We start from the raw sequence: 20,961 nt of genomic DNA, 5'->3' as shown, positions 1-20,961 counted from the left end.
GAACATGTTTTTAAGTTTTTATTAAATACTTTATTACATTGTAGTCTGCAACTCTTGAGCCTTTTCTGTTATTCTTTTTGAGGGTTTTGTCAAAAAAAGAAATCCAGATATGTCTTCTGCTAAAATATGCTATCCTCACCGTGATGTAGGAAGTGTATGTGGTGGTGTTGCTTTTCCTGTTTGTGATAGTCATGTTGATAACATCCACTCTAATAGAAGACACAAAGCTCAAACCTGCACTACCCAGCGGGCCAAATGTAAATGCAATGCTGTTTAAGGATTTTCCCTGCAACTCCATGAGTGCAAGATGACGTTTCTACGCAATCATTCCACGTATGGATGTTTTTGACATTTCAAGATGCATCGGCAATAAACAAAGAGAAAGATACATCCATAGACCAGCACATATGGGCAAATGAGAATATGAGATATTACAGCCGGGCCTCCACTTTTGGTACAACTAGTGTGATAAGAGGGAACTCTTTCAGGCTCAACTTCTTTAGAAAGTAAGATTATATAAATAAAAGTATATTGTGGTCTTATTTTTGCTGAATTGTTTTTTTTTGTCGGAAAGTCTGGTGTAAAAAATGTTCAATAAATAAAAGCATAACTTCCTTCTAAACTGGAAAGAGTCACATATGACATGTGTGTGTGTGTGTGTGTGTGTGTGTGTGTGTGTGTGTGTGTGTGTGTGTGTGTCCACAACTACTAATGCAACTTATAATGTGCTACCCTTTGTTGTCAACTCAACTTTCCCTGAAGGATTAATGTGGCTGAAAAACAAAACATGTCTTCCAACCTCACTATTGCTCTCTATAAAGGGTTTTCACTGTTGCATGCACAACATAAACCTCATTTGATATGGATCGGGTTTTATTTTATTAACCCTCAGGAGAGGCGCTAACTATAAGTGTGAAATATTGTTTACACTTGGGTCAGGGGCTCAGGAGTGGTGTGAATATTTGTTCTCAGCCAGACTTAAAATGCAGGACAGTCTGTCGAGTGTCAACTTGTTTCACTCCTCGATGATCGAGTGATTAAACTAAACGTTGACCTTGACTCATAACCACAGCTCTTCGCACATTTTATTCAACTAAAACATATTAGCAACAAACAGCTGCATCTGCGGTCTCCCTTAAAGAGGTGTGTGAAGGCATCACGTGCGTATAAAAAAAGGGGCGACAGAGCAGTTGAAAACTCTTAAGTTTAAAACTCACAAACGGTTACAAACATTGGCTTTAGGGACTGACGTTAAAGAGTTTTTCCCCTTCAGGAATCAAAACAAGAGCGTGTGATGCGAGGGCACCCATGCTTGTTCTTTCCAGAAGCTAGCAACACAGGAGAATACTGGCATTGTGGGTAATGTCGTTTATTATTGGGCCCGCCCCGCCGCCGAGTGGATGGAATCTCCTTTGCAAAAAGAACTACACGACCCATCGGCGCCATCGGCCGAGGTCCCGGATGTCTATCGCGCCGGAAGAGAAGCAGGTCCTTTTCCCAGCCATCTTGTGGCTTCATCTAGCGAAGTGTTCGCACCAAGCCTCGTAGAATCGGAGGAAAATCCTGCTGAAGGGGCGCCATCATGCCCGGACAAATGCAAGAAGCTTTTGGCTGTCCCATCACCAATCGGTTCGACCAGCTATTTGACGACGAGTCGGATCCGTTCGAGCAGCTAAAGCAAGCCGAAGTGAAGAAGAAGGAAGCTCCTGCTCCTGGTGCCGCCAAGACCGCAGCACAGGCTGCCAAGCAGATCAAAAAGGAGTCTCAAAAAGACAGAAAGGTCCCGCTGACCGACAAAAAGGAGGAGACCCAGGCGCCGGTCACACTAAAGAAAGATGGTAAGATACTATTTCCGCGTTTAAAGACAAAAACAAGCTCCTCTTTTTAGCGATGCTCGCAGGTAGAGGGATTTCATGCTAACGGGCTCAAGTTGCTCGACTAGCTAGCTAGCGGTTCGTAAGCCCCCCCTCGCGACATGAGGTCCGCGTGGCCGCTTTTGTGCCCCCGGTTGGCTGTCAATTCCCGAAACGATGACACATCGCATAAACGCGTGAAAGCGATGGCATGCGCCGGGGTCTCAAACTATTTGGTGATAAACAGTTTGCAGGCCAACTTGTTTTGGCTTGTCTTCACCCCTCCACACACCCAACCCCCCATCGGCCTTGTTGAACAGGCAGAACCCGACCGGCCTGGTTCACTAGATAAGAGAAAGTGGCCTCGAGCGGTTTTTAAGCTGTTAATCAAATGAAGTCATTTCAGTACGCGCACGTGTGGCTTTTTTTTTTTTTACCTCGATTTAGTCGAAAGTATTTATTTAATGCAGGCGTTAAAAATTAAATTAAAATGCATGCGCTGGAATTGCGTCAATATCATTCACGTAGAAATGCAACAGGATCAATAAAACTGTTTTTCGTGGAGGGTTTTGCAGGTGGACGCGGGTCAGACGTTAGCAGCGCGCTCATGGTGATGCACCTCGTGGTTGTAGTGTGGGGCGTGTTATAAGTACAGCCTCCTAACTGCCACTTCCCATCGGCGCACAATACACGAACCAGGCCGCGGATAATTTCATTTCCTGGTTTTTGCTTTAAAAGATATCATATGCCGATTATTATCTTCTTTTTTTTCTTTTTTAAAAAGCCTGTTGATTCTAAGAAGTTGTGCGCAACATCCGGGCTCCCACATACAGGAAGTTAGCTGGCCATTTTTTTTTTCATTCATACATGCAAGTGTGCCAAGTGAGCTCCAAAATCCGTTTGCTTGAGAGAAGATGAGACAGGTGCGGCGGTGGACTATAGTGCACCCAGCTGCCACTGTGTTGTGGACTGGGTCTATTTTGGGTAGCTGGTGTTTTAGGCAATGGGGTGGGACTTGTTGTGTCACACAGGGCAGTCAACCATGTGTCATGGCGGCTTCAACGCCATGTAGGCGGTTAAGTCCATCCACACTTACCAGGTGATTAAACTGATCTTTTTTTATTGTTATTATATACAATCGGACTGCGAAATAATAAGCAATTCGTGCCGCTAACTCTTGATCCCCTTTCATAATGTGAAATGACTTCGGCCTGCACATTTTGTGCACTTCACTTTTAATAATTGGATTACATTGCAGGCGGATAAGTATTTTGGTAAATGGATCCTTCCAACTGCTGTAATTCTTTAATTCTGCACGTTAATTGAAGTTATTTGCTCCATTTAAACCGAACAATTGCCTCCTCTTCCTTCTTTCTCTTGTCCGGGGCTTCCGCAGTTGGCCCTAATCTATCGGTGCTATTGGTCCTCTAATCCTCCTGTTGTGGTCAATCCCAGGTCCCGGCATGAGGAGAATGGGGGGCCGCAAGCCGGAGGGCGACGGCAGACCCCAGAGAGATTTCCAGGGAGAAGGCCGCCCCCCAACAGACAGGCGGCCTGTGGACAGGCGGCCCCCGCGTCGCTTCGAGAGGCCTCCTGGTGACGCCGCCGAGAAGCCCGAGGGAGGCGAATACTCAGTGGAAAAGTGAGTTCCTATTCTAATCGGCACATATTTGGAATTGAACAGCAACATTAGAAAAAGAGACAATATCCACAACATTTATCCAGTCTTTTTTTTTGGGTTTTCTAACTCCATTTGAGTATGAAGCAGTACTCCCTTAAGGGGTGTGGTCGGCAACTGTTTAAGGCGTCGCTTACTATGATAAGGCTTCGTGTGTTGTGGCTCTTTATCTCGCCAGTTAACTTGCGTTAAATTGATTAATCTAAAATAAGTGGTAAAATGTCCAAATATAGATTGAGACCAACTTGAAACATCGGTTAACCGTGGTGAACTTGAAACCATATTCACACTGTTTCTTTAGACGTGAAATCAAATAATATTAATTGTCAAGTATTTAATAAGATGCATGAATTTACTGGTTTTATGTAACTATTATTTTGCATTTTAGCTTATCTTTTTTCCCACTTAAATCAATCTGAGGATAGAGAAATCCATGTTGATTAGCCTGACTGAGATCAACACTTTTGATAGCTAGAGAAAAGTGTGCTCCGATGACCGTTTGAATTCACCATGTCGTGTCTCTTTTTCTCTTTAGACCCATTGGCGATCGGCCGATGAGAGGGCGTGGCGGCGGCAGAGGCGGCCCCGGCGGCCGAGGCCGTGGCATGGGACGCAACGACGGATTCGACAGCAGAGGAAAACGCGAATTTGATAGACACAGTGGCAGCGACCGGGCGTAAGTACCTCTTCAGTTCTTGCATAGCCCTTTTTTAACTATATGAAATATTCTTCGTTGGTGTGTGTTTTCACACGGTGCATTTGTCGTGGCCTTTTGCTAAAGCCAATGTTCTGTTCTGTAGTGGGCCGAAAGGTGAGGAGAAGCGTGGTGGAAGTGGATCTCACAACTGGGGCACCGTCAAAGATGATCTAAAGTAAGTTATTTTTATACATGCAACATATAGAAGGTTTGCATGACGAGAGGTTGGAGGTTTTTTTGGAGAATAGGGTTTAAAAGTTGCCTCATTTTGGAGGCGTTTCCCAGTGTAAATGTTAACATTCTACGTGTGTAGTGTGCCTACCGTGCTTTGATTGGCTAGCATTCGTTGACATGATTGTTTCGCTCCTTTTGCTCACAGGAGTTCAAATTAGGCCTTTGGGTCCTCTGCCAGAAAGGGTTTATCATGACTCATACCATGGTCTTCTGCTAGGTTTGTTTTCTAAACCTAAGAAGATGTCTGGTGAAGTCAAACTTGTTTTGTGGGCTCAGTTTCTGTAGCCAGTGTAGCCTGAAAGTGGAATCGGTGTGCTAACTAGCCAACCAACCGCTGAATGTGTATAATGAAACAGTTAATGCCAAATCCACATACTATCGTCACCACATAGGAAAGAACATTGCTATCACCGGATGAGTTACAGCTTTGTTTGGCTCTTTTTCCTGTAATCAGTGTAGCATGAAAGCATGGTGGAGTTGCTAAACTGGCTGCAGTAGAACAAGCCAGTACTAGCCAATCACAGCACAGTAGCAGTAGCCAATCACAGCACAGTCGGGGTGGGACTAGGCAGTACACTGAGTCAGCTGGTAGAGGGAGAAAACATGGTCCCACATAACCCCAAATAAAAGTTCAGCACCTCGGCATTGTCATGACAGGAAACTGGCATCTCTCCAGCTACCTGTCCACATGTTGTACTCCTGTACGTTGTACAATCTTACACTTGTCAAAAGGTCTAACCTTTTGCTTGGCTGGCTGTCACATCAAACTGCATTAGCTTGAGCTAATATTTATTCGATGGTAAAGGTTTTTTAATATGAAATGTCTTCTTTATTTTTTATAGCGAGCTTGACCAATCGAACGTTACCGAGACCGCTGAGGGAGAGGAGCATCCACCCGCCGACTCTGAGAACAAGTAAGTTATTTCCCATGCTAGTAAGTTTTTGCGAGTGTTTGACGCAAGAACACCAGCCAGACGGCCTGGTTTTATATGAAACTTTAACGCTGTGACACCGTGTGTCTGTCTGTGTTGAAGGGAGAATGAGGTTGAGGAAGTGAAGGAAGAAGGTCCCAAGCAGATGACTCTGGATGAATGGAAGGCCGTGCAGGACAAGGACCGAGCCAAAGTGGAGTTCAACATCCGTAAACCCAACGAGGGAGCTAATTGGAACAAAGGATTTGTGCTGCACAAGTCCAAGGCAGAAGTGAGTCGAAACTATGAGACTGCTCCTTCTGAATAGAATTGTGCATTTAACAAAAAAAAACTGCAGCAGGTGATCGAAGATTACATCAAATTTGTAAAGTAGAGAACTCGAATAACTAAATCTGGGTCATGTTCTCTCTTTCTTGATCGAATTAAAAAAGCCTGCCAGCAGACTTCTGATGTAATTGTAGTTCATCAATAGATATTAAACGATTAAAATGGTAAAAGTCGGCAATGCATACTGCACATTTTCAGTCTAGACTCTCATTTAGTGGGTATGCTTGGAAGATGGTTATAGATCTGTTTTTGCTGGCAGAAGTAGTTCATCATAAGACATTATTTTTATATAATCAATGACTAGATTGTAGTGTCTTTGTACAAACAGGATTTTTGTATGTTGTGTTAATGTTTGTATTGCTTTGCTTTTGTCCAACGCAGGATAAGAAAGAAGAGGTGATTGATACTGAGGTTGAGGAGCCCAAGGTAAAAAATAAATTGTTGCACAATATCTGAACCCTCAACATACACGTGAACAAAATAAACCAAACGCTTTTAAGCATTAAAAAAAATCTATATACAAAAATCTAATTTTCTTTTTTAATCCAATTTTTTCCAATTCAGCTGGAGGAGGAACCCCACTTCCGGAAGCCAGCCAACGACATCACGTCCCAGCTGGAAATCAATTTCGGAGACCTGGGCCGTCCGAGCCGCGGACGCGGCGGACCACGCGGTGGTCGCGGCGGTCGTGGCCGCGGCGGACCCGGTGGCCCGCCCGGCCCCGTCGGTGGTGAAGCCACTAGGCCGGTCCGCGCACCAAGGCCTGAAAAGGTAAATACTGTCATGTCGTTATTACCTACTTATGAAATAATGACAATCTCTGAAATCCATATATAACTGTGAATACGGGTTCGGTTGCCAATGAAACTTGAATTCTGGATCATTTAAAGCCGTTCTACAAATCCCAGGCATTTCCTTTTCATCCTTCAGAGGCACGTCTTCGAATGTTGGACTTTTCTAAGCCCCCTTCCTCCTTTTGCTTTGTCCTCAGTCGTTCTCCGTGCCCAACGTGGACGACCCAGAGGCCTTCCCGGCCCTGGCTTAAGCCGCGGCCGCGGTTCCTCAGGCCTACAGGAGCCTCCTGAGCACCTCCACTGAGAGGCTTGCATGTTCCTGGATCCTTCAGCAAAGTGAAATGATGGAGAAGAGACTGTCATTTAACTATGGCACTCAAAAGTGAGGACTGAGTTTTACCCAATAAAAACAAAACGAAGATGGAGAAGAGAAAAAAAAAACAGAAATTAACTAAAAAAAAACAAACAAAACAGAAAAAAAGAAAAGGACTTCTTGCTACTCTGGAGCAACTTATTGGTAGAGGTTTTGTACTTGGAAACAAAGTAGCAGGGATGTTTTTCATACAGTATTTTTTTCAGAGGTTATGCATTGTCCATTGATACATTTTTGTAATTGCTGCTTGAAAATATGCATTTGGAGATGTAAGCATACGATGGGTGTCGGTTTGAGCCATTGCTTGCTCGCTTTTGAAACTGTGGAGCTCCAGCCCAAGCTCGTACGCTCTGCCACTACAGGTGTTTCTGAAGTTACAGCTTCACTCATTAAGATTTAAGGATTTATTTTTTTTCTTCTTCCTTTAGCACTGGGGTATTGTTTTATATTTTATACAGGAGGTCTATTCTTATATGATGATCTTCAGCCTGTAAATCTTAAACTATTTTCATAAATTCCTGCAGAGACTGTATTTCAACACGGTGCGAATAGGACACGCCCCCCTCGATCCTTTGGTCGAGTGTCGCTGCCTATATTCAAATGCATTGATGAAACGGCACCTAAATCTGTATTAAGGGTTCTTTTTTGTACTGAAATGTACTATAGGATGAACATTAGGTCATTTTTGGAGGGATGCATCGGGGATTACTCCTAAATTTGCATTGATCTGGAGAAATTTGCCAAGTGGATTACTTGGAATCAGAAAGTTATTCCGTTTTTTTCTGATTTCTGATGTATTCTAGGTGCTAAAAAAAAAAAATCTCACATCCCTTCCTCCCCGCCCAGTTCCTCTCCGATTGCCATTTTGCAAGTCAATTAATGCCTTTTGCGTTACCTCGTTAAGAGTGATGCGGAGAGGAGGTGTCTTTACGCAGCTGCGACGCGTCTGGAGTCTTCAGGAAGCCCCCAGACCGCCGCCGACTGTTTTCACACTCCACTCCTTTCTCGCAGGTTTAAACTCAGCCCGGCTTCAGTTTGTGTTCTTTGCAGTCTGTTCTGTGCTGATATTTTTTCCTCCACTGTTTGACTTGCCCTGTAGCTTCCACGGTGGCGCCACTGCATAATTGCTCTGAAAGAAATACGGTCGTTCATTGCGTGGAACAACTGAAGTGCTCTACAAATGTGTGAATTCTAGCCCTGCTATTAGAGACCTCTGTCGGTAAAATAAAGGTGGTCGATAAATCTTTTGCATTTGTCAGTTTTTAATCCCTCCAGGAAAAGTTTACAGCGCTTGCTTTGTTTGCTTTAGCTCACCACCACATGTCTACATGCACGCACCATCTGTTTACTGTCTAAATAGAAACTTAAGCACATTTTTAGAGCAAGAATGTCAAGTCCACCTCTTAAAGGATGCAGATGAATCAAAGAAACTTTAATTTCTCTTTTAAGGCCTTTTGTGTGATGGACATATTGTCATTTTTTGACTAGGAGCATAATGATGCAGGTACACATTTTCAAATAGAAATACTAAGACATTAAAGTTACTGTGTATAAAAGAAAAAAAAATTAAAATTCCAAATATTTTTATTTTATAAAAAATATAGATTTTATTACGATGTACTTTACTACATTTTACTACAATCTGACCTTTTTCTATTGATTTCTGATAACATTTTTTGACATGACTTATGTACTATCATGTACTATGTACTAACTACATGTACTATATAAAAATTCATAGCTTCACAAACTATTAACAGGTTTCGGTCATGACTTTTTGGCATACTTTATGACGTTTTGGCTTTTTTTTTTAACACACTAGCCTAACTTTTTAAAGACTTTTTACATAATATACTACGACTATTTTATAACTTCTTGACACAACTTTTTTTTATGACTAACATACTATACTGTGTATTTGACATACTGACATTTTCAGACTGTACTTTGACTTTTTTACAACATGATAGACATATTATATACTTTAACTTTTGTCATGTTTTTCAACATATTAGACTATTCTATGACTTGTTCATTACCAATCTATTCCTATTGATAATAAAACATACAAAACTATAACCTGTCTAAACACCATTTATACACTTCCTGACTTTTACACTGACTTTCACTCCCATTTTTTATTATACTTTTTTTGACATGAAATATTTCATGGCCTGTTTTACCTTCATTTAGTACTTTGACTTTATTTGTGCTTTGTCTCGTAGCGGCGCTTAATCCAATAGATGTGAGGACATTTCACAAAAATCCAAAAATGACAACCTGCTGACGTGCTTTATGGTCTGTTTGACTCTAAATGACCATAATTTACTAAATAACCATCACGCTGTATAGAAGAAGACTTGAAACTAGAGATTGAGACATAAACTCATGTTTACAATGTTTACTGAGGGAAAACATCGAGAGAAGTAGAGTCACTTATATAGACTTCTATACAACCAGAGGAGTCGCCCCCTGGTGGCCAGGAGAGAGAATGCAGCTTTAAGGCACTTCCACATTGACTTCATTTTTCAGTTATGGATGTGTTCATTAGTTCAGGCGGACTTGCATCCTTCATTGTGTTTGTTTGGATATTAGTGTGTCCAATGCTGCTCTGAAGAGAAAACTATGGTAATGCATGAAATAAAAAAACAAAAACAAATCTCAAAAATTGATTTTACTGTACAACAGCTGTGCAAGACTTCATGAAGCCAGAGAGCTTCTAGTTACACTTCTGATTTCAATAAGCGAGGAGGTAGTTCATGCAAATCTCAGCTAGATTTGTGACGCAAAAAAAAAAAACAGAAACAGAAACCTTTCACCACCGCCGGCCATTGTGTCTCTTTCGAAGCCGCCTTCTTCCTCTTTTTTCTCTCAAACCTCAAAAGAGTCCAGGTTTCAGGTCAACGTTTGTCCTTCTGAAAGAAAGAAGTCACTGCAGTCAATTTTGACGGCGTTCAGAGTCAACTTCCCTCCGAACTCCATCGGGTCGATGAAAATGTTGTGACTGGGGAAGAAGCCCAGGACTCCTGCAAACTCCTCCTCCTCCTCCTCTTCCTCCTCCCCTTCCTCCATGTTTCCCAGCCCGTGGGATGAGATGTAGTCCACGGTCGTGTTGGTGTCCAGAGAGGTGTGCGTGTGGTCGGAGCCGTCCGAGTCGTGGGAGAAGCTCTTGATGTAGTTGGTCAGAGGGTAGAGCGCCGTGGCGAGCTCCGCCTCCGGGCTCGGAGCCCGCGAGCGGACGTCGGCGCTCGGCTTGGGCAGCTCCTCCACGTCCACCAGGATGGGCTCCTCCTCCTCCTCCTCGGTGACACTGGTGTCGCTCAGCTGCAGCTTGAGGTTCATCACCTTACCCTGTTTCCAAAGGAAGACGCAGGCTTGAGCTCGGAGTCGCAAGTTCACAGTTTGTATTTTGATCCACTTTTACGTCATTACCTTCTCCTGCGTACACTCTTTGGCCCATTTGCTGTTGGCGGGATCCGGCACAACGTCCAGCATGAGGCACTGAAAATACACCCAGAGCCTGAGGGGGGATATGGAGAACAATGCGGCGTGGGAAGTTTAATATTGTCGTTATTGCTGCACCATTTCTTTGAGACAAATGTGTCTGTTTTTTTTTAAATTTTACATAGTATGGCTCCACACCTGCTAAGTGATTTTATTAAACAACACACACTGAGTCGCAGACACACTAGATCTGCTCCAAGAGGCGATTGTGTTATTCCACTTTTTTAGCCAATCTGCATTTTCTATTAATTCAGCAAACACATGAAATGCTCCGCCGTCACACAAACGAACAAAAGCCTCAAAGAATAGCTTATGAAAGCATTAAAGTACTGTTTATTTGCTGTATATGTGCATTTGTCTTGTTTGGTGTTCATGTGTTATGTGCCTCTAGTGTTTTATATAAATACATCTTGAATGAATTAGTTTTGTGTTATTGAAAATGTATTTTCAAGCTGCCATGAAAAAAACACTGCCCAGGGACAGCAGATGAAAATGAGCCTCTCTGGCTCACTTACAGTTGTACTGTTGATTGTCCCTGTGAAACAAATACATACATAGTTTTGTGTTGCTCACATACCTCTGCTTTACTGCTGGGATGTGGTACAGACACATCAGCACCATCAAGATCAGGGCGGCGACTACACACAGAACCAGAGGGTACGGAAGAGTCTCTTCTGCACCGACGACGGCAAGACAGTGAGATGTAAGATTGCAGCATAAACATTTAGTTCATCTGATGCAGTCGGTTATGATAGAAGGGAAACAAACAGGTGATACACTCATATTATCTACCGAAAGACCTTTTTTTCAGACAAAAAATGTGGTTTTTATGATCAAAATGTATTTGCTGAGGAAAACTATTGAAGTAAACTTGCTCCCTATGTCCAGTCCGGGCCTGCGTATTGCATATGTTTATGCTAATGCCGCATATGTTTATGCTAATTGAAAAATATGCATCTTTTCCATTGTAACTGGGCCTATTTTATTGAATCTCACTGGACTCACCAGGCTGTTTTATCCACTAGCCACAGTGGGGTTCGCAATTTTTCAAGTCAATCAAAATATCAGTAATATATATATTTGGGAATGCACTTGCAGAGAGTTTTAGCTCTAGCCAGCAGCCGGTTAGCTTAGCAAAGACTAGAAAAATCCCTGAAATGCCAGAAAACCAGCGGAGACTTCAGGGAAGCCAGCTCACGCTTTCTATCCAGACACCCGAGTGGAATTGAACTCGTACGAGAACGCCAAAAGGTTTCACCATAACGTCAGAACTAGTGTCTTTGAAAAGAAAAAACTTACGCTCGATGAAGAAATTGCTCGTTTGACCTGGGCGGCTTTCTCCGTCAGCCGTTGAAGCCGTCATCCACAGGCTGTAGCGGGCTTGAGACAGGTCTTTGATGACGAGCGTCCTCTCTGATGCCGGCACATGGACTGAAAGGAGAAGGCACTCGTGTGACCGTCTGCAGACTCGTCTCCTTTAGAGCACAAGAAGTCTCAGGAAGGACGAATGGTTCTTACAACGCTGCAGTTGTTGGCGGCCTCTGTTTAAATAGATGGTGTACGAGGTGACACAACCCCCGCGCTGACCCCTGGGAATCTCCGTCCAGGTCACCGTCACCTGGTTTCCCTCCACCGTCTCTCGGACCGATGGAGCGGCTTCTGGGGCTGAAAGACAACAAGCAGAAGACCCCCCAAAAAAAGGTGGATGATAAAGACTCCTGTTACCGACTGACACACTATCAGATAACCACTAAACGCTCTTCTTTGATCTTACCTGAGCTCCCACTGGTGACACCTGTAAACCTGGTCCTACTCACGGAGCCGTCATTATGGAAGACATGCACCGCTCCCTCGTAGCACTCAAATGGCTTAATACCTGCATGAAGAAAGAAAGACAGAAAGAGGTGTAGCAGCAGTGGAAGAAGGTAAAAGGCTATTCTCTCTGCTAGCAGTGCTGGTTTTCACACAGCTGCTGGATGTTTGCTATACTTGGTCAAATGGTGATTTTGGCGGTCCCTGTGGACAGAAGCGGTAGTGCTTCTGAGCACCAGGGTCCTGAACTTAATCAGTTTCTGGTTTCATCTGATTTTAGGCGTCGAGCATTAAGAACAACTATAAATAAATACAATCTTCTCGCTGATGGTCTCGTTTACTTCTGTCGAGCATATAAAAGGCATCAGTGCTACACTGAGACTGTTTCATGACCGGATAAAAGCTTTTCTGTGTCTTTTGTATTTGTGTTGTCTGCTTCTCTATTGCACTTTTACTCTGACGGTGCCATGACCTCACCTGTGACGACAGTACGGTTGTCGTCGGGGCCCAGTCGGACCCATCGCAGCTCCTCCAGCTTCAGGCCCTCTGGGTACCACTCCACCACCACGTACGCCGCATGGACACCTGCAGCGGCGCGCTCTCTCCAGGAGATGGAGACACTGCTGTGGTTGTCTGCAGTTACGTGCACGGCCAGAGGGGGCTCCACCTGCTGAGCCTTCACTGCAGGAGAGGAACAGACACGTCAACCTGGTTATTAGTATTACACATATTTCTGTTATTTCTAAAGTCGTGCTGTTGTTGTTGTTGTTGTTGTTGTTGCTCTGCATCTTTCACTCTCTTAAATTCTAATAAGCTTTATTGCACGGCATATCAGAAATTCACATTTTATTAACAGTGACAGATTTTTTCCAATAAATATACAATATTTTATTTAAATATCAACAGTCACATAAATACAACATAATACAACTATTTTTATTATTATTATTATTATTATTAATCTATTAATTTAAATTATTATTATAAATTCGATGGATAGATGGATAAATAGACAGATAGATGGTTGGATGGATGGATGGATGGATGGATGGATGGATGGATGGATGGATGGATAGATGGATGGATGGATGGATGGATTGCTAGAACGGACACACAAAAGCATTCACTCGTGCAGAGGTCGTTGTTGTTGTGTTGTTGTTGTTTACCTCGTGTGTGACGGGTTGTGATTCTGGCCGGCGGGGACGGCCCTCTGGAGTTGCAGGCCCACACTTTCACCTCACAGTCGGCACAGAACGGCACTGAATGATTCCTGGCGTCGGCACTGAGGTTAGCGATGAAGACCGGTCCGGCGCTCCGGCCGTCAACTCGGACTTTGTACTCGAGGATTCTCCCTCGAGCCGCGGAAATGTCCGGCTCCTGCAGAGGACAGAGGGAAGACGTTTTGAAGGGAATTATTGCACCCAGGAAAAGACACAACAACGTGAGCATTGCACTCCTTGGATGTGTTTGCTTTCTTTGCAGGATGCTCAAAATCTACACAGCGAGGCGGCGTTAAAGACACATCATTTCTGTTCAGCTCCTCTTTTCTTGTAAACTGAAACTGTGGTGTCTGCCGTCAGGTTTCACTCATCTCTCACCGTTAAATGAGTATATATGTGTGTGTGTGTGTGTGTGTGTGTGTGTGTGTGTGTGTGTGTGTGTCTCTGTGTGTGTGTGTGTGTGTGTGGTAGAAGGTGGGGATGTGCAAGTGTGTACGTGAGGATGTCACACCTCAGAAGTGGTCAATGCTCGACCTTTAGCTCATGCAGAAAGAAGTAGTGAAGCGGGAAGATCAGAAAGTGTCACTATGGCAGCGACACCGCACACACCCACACACACAGACACACACAGACACACACACGGTGAGGGAGGGAACACATGGAGGCAAACGGCCTCACGCGCATGAAGCCAGGCCAGCGGCGCTATCATGTGTGTTGTGTTTTCACTGACAGCATGAATGTGTAAACTATTAAACTTTTAGAAACGTACCTTCCAGTAAACTCTCAGGGACTTAAAGTCAGAGGCGGATTCGACGAACCACACATCCAACTCTTTGGCGGGAGCTAAAATAATAAAACAATCAGCCATCAGACAATAAAGAGAACATAATAACAACAATACTGAAGAGAATGTTGAGCTTTTGGGACTTTGATTGTGTGTTTTGTGTGAAAGTTTGTACTGACATTTCTTAAAAGTTATTCATAATTGATAGACTTTAAAATCCTTTAGAAGCGAGCCAATACATTTTTCTAAGTGAGCTCAAATCTGACAGCGTTAAGTTTAACGCTTTCTTTCTTTGAATGAATGTAGACATCCATATACAATATAAAATATATGAAAACAAGGGGATTAAATACAAGTACTTAAAGGCATCCAGCGCATGACACAACTTGCTGTCTTCATATTGTCAAAGTTACTTTAAAGGCACGATGAGGAGGATGTTCTGCAGAGATCCTGCCTGTACTTCATCTTTCCTGTCTATTTTGTTGTGTCAGGATGTGTTTTTGGGCGTCAAACGGGAACTTTTATTCATGGATTGTAGGAAAAACTGAGTCCCCAAACTCAAACAAGGGTAGAGATTTAAAATCTTTAAAAAAAAAAACAACAACAAAAACTTTAGTTCTCTTAAAAGGATGTTATTACTTTCACAAGACCAGAGTTTCTTGTGGTTGATTAGCTTCCTCCATTACGTTTCAATCTCAGTAAGGTGACTTTCATTCGGTCCTGGATGAAACCAGCCGCTGTCGGAATAGATCGGAAATCCCGTTTGTGGCTTAGAGGCGACGTATTTATGTGCAATACGTGCTTGAAGAGCAAAAAAGTAGTGACATAGGTTACCAAAATAAACTTATTGATAATTAATGCTAACGCTAGCTGAATCAATGTTAGCTTACGGGCGCTTTAAGAGCAAAAAGTAGTGATATAGGTTACCAAAGTAAGCTAGCACGTTGATGAATAATGCTAATGGTAACGTTAGCTGAATCAATGTTAGCTTACGGGCGCTTAAAGAGGAAAAAGTAGTGACATAGATTACCAAAGTAAGCTAGCACGTTGATGAATAATGCTAATGGTAACGTTAGCTGAATCAATGTTAGCTTACGGGCGCTTAAAGAGGAAAAAGTAGTGACATAGATTACCAAAGTAAGCTAGCACGTTGATGAATAATGCTAACGCTAGCTGTGTTAATGTTAGCTGTGCGACGTTTGTGAATAAGTGAAAGGGTTAGGTAGGATTCTTTTAGTGGGGTTGTGTGTATATTCCTGTGTTCTGCAACTAAAACATGATGTACTTCGACCTATCTGGTTATGAAACTTAGACCTCATGATTTGAATGGATGAGGATTGATCTAAAATTTCAAATTTCAAAACAAAAATCCAAAAGTCTTCTTCAAACAAAGAACACGTACCAACAAAAATGCCTCTTCAGCTATTTCACCTGTGATTTCTGGCTGTGTGTTGATGATCTGCCACTGCTGCAGATTCATATCTTATGTATCTGGAAAGATGCCCTCCTAATCTTCACACTATCAGCATTGCAAATATGCAGCGATATTTCCCCGTGAAGCATCTTTGTCTTCTTTACCACTTTACCTTTCTTCACTCGGGCTCAAAGTTGAGCTGATTACAGTTTATTAATGACAATTTTTAAAATGATCTCAGCCCCTGTACACACTCCTATCACTAATCTATGGTTTCACTGTCAACACAAAACCGGATAAGGCCTGTTTCTGTGGCTTATGTGTATCCTGCAGACATCCACTGGTTGGGCTGATAACTGCCTCGAAACACCCAAAGGGAAATGAAGTATCACTGCATTATCTGATACAGACTGATAAATAGCTAGATAAAGTCCCACAGATATACTGTAAATACTCCACTCAGGTCTGACTGTTTCACTCACTGTTTCACTTTTTATCTCGTGCAAGAAATAGCCGCCACGTTTGATTACCTTCTTCTTGAGTCCAGCCGGAGATGTTGGCGCTCCACGGACTCCACAGGCCGGTGCTGAACTTGGATCTGACTCTGAAGTGGTACAAGGTGTAGGGCTCCAGAGAGGAGATGGACAACCTCCTCTGCACAACATGTGAGAATTAAATATGTCTTCCATCTCATTTTACTTGATTTAAACTCGCTCATTCATTCATCCTCCAAAAAACGGAGTAAAAAGGGACATTTATGATCTGACCGGATAGAGCATGAGCTATCAAACTTCAGCTTGTTTTTGCAGACGTGTGCCATGTCGTGAGTTCACCTCTGCGCACACCAACCTGACACTCATGTCTGCCTCCGGCTTTGAATCAGCAGAAGACCTGCGAGGGTTTCAAAGGAACCTTCTGCAGTATCTCTTGCAACATCTCATTGAAAGTCCCTAACGACGAAGACGTCTCACCGGGTCTGGAGAGGACGTCCACGCGCTTGCCTCCGCTCTGTACTGGATCTCCAGGTGTGGAGTCGGCACAGACTGCTCCACTCGGATGACGCACTCTCGGGAAGAGCAACCGGGTCGGCCGAGAGCAGGAGCCGACGGCATCGCTGCTCGGGTTCAGCGCGAGAAAATGTGAAAAGAACAAAGGTTCAGTATTAACCGCTGGAATGTTTTGTTTGCTTTAAAAGCAGACAAGATTTCACTGCATCGACAGGCCATTGGAGGCAGGCTTCGCTTAGAGCAAAGGACGATCATCTACTATCATAAACTTCAAGATTAAAGCATCACAGAAGGACAAATTTCGCTGAAGTGAAACACAAAACACGACACTCTCTCTTTCGTGGACTGTAGATAAGAAGTGGACGTAGAAATCGGCTGAGCAAAAGACATATTTTGGGGGCCCAAAATGTTCCAAATCATAGACCGAACAATGCCGTGGTACCAATCTGTCAATCATCTTATAGCCCCGCCCTGAAGAATTCCCCTGCTTTATGGTCTGTTTGACTCTAAATGACCATAATGTACTAAATGAACATCATGAGGAAGACTTGAAACTAGAGATTGAGACATAAACCCATGTGTTCAATGTTTCCTGAGGGAATACATCAAGAGAAGTATATAGACAACCAGAGGAGTCGCCACCCGGTGGTCAGTAGAGATAATGCAAGTTTAAGGCACCTAAACATTAACTTTACTTTTCAGAACCGGAGGTCTGCGGTTTGCTGCCTGCTCTCTAAGCAGAAGTTGCACCACAACAAACACTTGACAGGTCGGCCGATAACGTGCTGCAGCCTCACCAATGTCAGAGAGTTTGTAGTTGACGGTGACGGACGCTGCAGAGCCCAGTGGATTTTTGGCTTCGACCCACACAGAGATCCACTGGACCGAGCCGGGTACCGTGATATTAGCGGACGACAAACCAGTTCCCTTAGTGGAATTTTTGGACTCCACCGGTCCATCAGTGTGGTTTTCATACCCAGTCCTCAACCTGAAATATACAAGACAATGTTTAATTTGACAGTAGATACAAGCAATATGATATTATTACTCTCAATTAGATTTGATTTTATTATTTAAAACTCACCACAGCACTGAATTATTCCTCAGAAAAGTGTCTCGTCCTCTGTTCCAGGTGCAGGACACGACTCTTCTTGGGTCATCTTTGACCTCGGAGATGCATGAAAGGTTTTCAGGGCGGTCTGGTAGATCTGAGGAACACGAACAGATCAAGACTTTTAATGAAAAGTATCGAGCGGAGAACTTGACAAGTTATGAACTTTGAGTTTTGTGTCCTAAACAACTGGTGATGCCCTCTTCCTTGAAGAACATTAAAAAAAAACACTGTACCTTTAAAAATCTTTGGGCTTGGTGGAAGGTACCAAGTATTGTCAAGTCCAAAGGCTCAAGTCACGAGTCGTCGTTGGTGTTCAAGTCCAATTCAAGTTTTTTGGGTCTAAAGTCATCAAATTTGGGACTCGAGCCAAAGTTACGTGACTGGAGTCGACACCAATGCTGAGGAGCACATGTGTAGTCCATAAAATGCATAGCGTGCTATTCGATTACGTTGCATAAATAGATGGAAGCTTGGACTAAGCAGGTTGATAACACTGTGTTGTGTAAACTGAAATGCTTTATTTGTAAAACAGGCTTGTGGTCAGAACTTATCGCAGATAGCTTTGACACACTGCACCCGCCAACACACAGTATGTGCTCTAAGTTTAGAAGAGAAAGCAGAACCAGTCGTGCCTTTTTTTCTTTCTTTCTTGACAGCTCTCTAAGTTGCAGTCATGTGAGATATGAAAGTCTCATCTTGGAACAACATGTGATGCAAAAACATCCCTGCACACAGTCTTGAAGACACTAAACGTGTGCATTAAAACAAACTTTCCCTCCTCCTCGGTTTCACACTCACGTCCAGCTGAGACGTCCAGTCCACAGGGGTCGTTGAGCGTACGATGACACGCGCACTGACAGCTGAACGTCCTGTTCTTGGTTATGTTTGCCACGTTGAAGTATATCGTGGTGGAGTTCAGCTGCTCGTGGCTCTGCAGTTTGGGCGGATGGTCGCTGAACATGGAGCCCTGGCACTTGCAGTCAAAGGTGCAGTACATCTGGAAACTGGAGCCCAGCTGCACCACGGGTCCAGCGCTGGACCAGATGACGCAGGATTTACTACCTAATGGCAAAAAAAATCACAAGTTATATGAAGCTGCATATCATCCAGTTATGTGAATGTACAAGAAGGACACGATGTGTTGTATTCAGAAAAGATGATGTAATTATACACACTTCATCCTGATACAGAGGCAGTATTGACTCAATGGTAACAGTCAAACTTTCAACAACTCAAAGTGTCTTTTCTAGAAATGCTTTTTCATATAAATCCACTGACTTTTACATTTCAAATACTGGAGAAATATGTGTGAGTGCGAGCTCACCTGTGCACAGCTGCACGTACAGCACGGTGACAGCAGTGAAGATGGTCCATGCTCGGGACATTGTCGCCATTAGTCATCAGTCTTCTTTGTCTCTCACATTCCGCAGGGACTGCTAGCTTTCCTTAAAACAAGGAACAACACACATACGCACGAGGTCAACCATGTTTTTTTGGATATAAGCTGCAGCGATTATTGAGCATCATTATCCTCATTATGTTAATTATCAAAAGTTCGTTTTTTAAAATTTCTTTCCTGGTCGATGGCGCTGTTGTTATCCCCTTTATTGCGTATTAAATATCATGTAAACGTTTTAATAATCGCAGTCATGTTTAAGATAAAGAGACATGTGGCGGCTGCGAGAATGACGCTCATAAAAACAGGGAGAATAAGGTAAAACTTACCATGACGTCACATCCCAGCGTCATATCATCTTTTATTAATTCCGAGTCTTTTGGCGCTGCATACGTCATCGTTTAGTCTTCCTAAACTTCGTTATTTCTGAGTTCATCCAGAGCAAAGTGACGCTCCTTGCTGGCAGACTGCCGCGTCTGTCTGCTGTGAAGGGACACACTTCTCTCGCTAACGGAGTCACACATCATCAGTGAAGACACGCACACGCACACACACACCACACACACCACACGCACACGCATACACACACGCGCGCGCGTGCGCAGAGGCTCCACAGCCTGTGCAGGATCCAGCCGAGAGACCATGAGGCATCAGCAGCAGTGCAATAAGTACATTTACTCATCCACTACTTCCATTTAATGCAACTTTATGCTTCTGCTCCACTGCGTCTGAAATATTATACTTTGTCTATACTTTCTTCTGACAGCTTTAGTTAACTTTAGTTACAGTTTTGAGGAAGTTATTTTTATATTTCTGATAAACTGGAGGTGTTTTCCTTTAAGCAGTCTACGTGTTAAAATGAGCATGCAACATGCTGATGAATGCAGAAGTGATAATCCTAAAACATCCTAAATGATGTCTAAAACAGGCCACATTTATTTTAAGAACTTTGCTTTCAGCACACTTGACTGAAACTACTAACTTAAAGCTCATACAACACACTTTCATGTTGTGTTCCCTGTGGACAGAAGTGTTTCAGTCCACCAGGCTCCCTTTAGAAAACCTGACATTTTATTGCAGCAGAGTCTGATAGTCTTCACCCCAAAGTCCTGGTTCTGGTTCTCCGGTGTGTCCCTTCCTTCGGAGATCCCGACTGCAGGCTGATGTCATCGCTCATAAAATATAGACTTTTAGTTGCAGCGGAGTGTTTCCACAGTGCTTTTACATCAGTAAAGTATCTTGATACTTCTCCCACCACGACTATACGCCTTTACAACTAACATAAAGCCATCAATTATGGATTATTATTCCCTGTAATATCCTAATTGAGAGAATAACATTAGAGAAATGTTTAAAAAAAATATTTTTCCCTATTATTTTTTTGTCGAGTATTTGTTTGTCAAGTTTTAATTGTTTTGTCCAAAATGTTTTTTTTCTTCTTTCTATTTGTGTGAAATTGTCATAATTAGCATATTCATGATTGACTTGGTCCAAAGCACATTTGGTGAGGTCACAGGAAGCTTTGACCACCAAAACATAAATCGGTTCATCTTCGTGTCCAAGAGGACGACCGCACCAAATTTGAAGAAATTCCCTCGTTCCCGAGCGACCGCGTTCACAATCATCACATCCAACCTGTGTACAAGGTTGACAATTACAATAAAGTCGCAGGTTTGATGCCCTGTAGTCCTGGATCCCAAAAGGAAGACATGAGGACATGCTTCATACACTGACCCGACGAGGAAAGTCTGCAGGTTGCCGTTCACGACGACATCTCAGCGTGAACGACACCTGCGGCGGCACAACAAAACCCTCGATGGTC

The 20,961-nt window shown here is 43.2% G+C and overlaps 2 protein-coding genes across 3 annotated transcripts; one reads left to right on the top strand and one right to left on the bottom strand.

Moving 5' to 3' along the window:
- Positions 1-1,477: 1,477 nt before the first annotated feature.
- Positions 1,478-8,135, top strand: serbp1a (SERPINE1 mRNA binding protein 1a). 2 transcript variants are annotated; one of them, XM_068592832.1, is made up of 9 exons: positions 1,478-1,838; positions 3,309-3,495; positions 4,067-4,207; positions 4,332-4,403; positions 5,305-5,376; positions 5,494-5,665; positions 6,103-6,147; positions 6,286-6,492; positions 6,713-8,135. In XM_068592832.1, exons 1-9 carry the CDS (start codon positions 1,583-1,585, stop codon positions 6,764-6,766), a joined length of 1,206 nt encoding a protein of 401 aa, XP_068448933.1. In that variant the 5' UTR covers positions 1,478-1,582; the 3' UTR covers positions 6,767-8,135. The 2 variants fall into 2 exon arrangements, with proteins under 2 accessions (XP_068448933.1, XP_068448934.1); XM_068592833.1 differs by having other exon boundaries at positions 1,479-1,838; positions 5,497-5,665.
- A 1,233-nt stretch (positions 8,136-9,368) lies between these two features.
- Positions 9,369-19,128, bottom strand: il12rb2 (interleukin 12 receptor, beta 2a). The gene is given in 15 exon segments (XM_068592799.1): positions 9,369-10,239; positions 10,321-10,408; positions 10,970-11,066; positions 11,692-11,823; positions 11,911-12,057; positions 12,167-12,268; positions 12,682-12,885; positions 13,371-13,581; positions 14,194-14,267; positions 16,153-16,286; positions 16,559-16,736; positions 17,427-17,617; positions 17,714-17,837; positions 18,542-18,805; positions 19,068-19,128. Coding segments are annotated over 15 exon segments (2,463 nt in total). The 3' UTR covers positions 9,369-9,783.
- Between the last annotated feature and the right edge of the window lie 1,833 nt (positions 19,129-20,961).

The sequence above is a fragment of the Clinocottus analis genome, unplaced genomic scaffold, assembly GCF_023055335.1.
Source record: "Clinocottus analis isolate CAN_PGR_092001 unplaced genomic scaffold, fCliAna1.0.p SCAF_28, whole genome shotgun sequence".
NCBI lineage: Eukaryota > Metazoa > Chordata > Actinopteri > Perciformes > Cottidae > Clinocottus > Clinocottus analis.
This window is presented reverse-complemented; position numbering and strand designations above follow the sequence as displayed.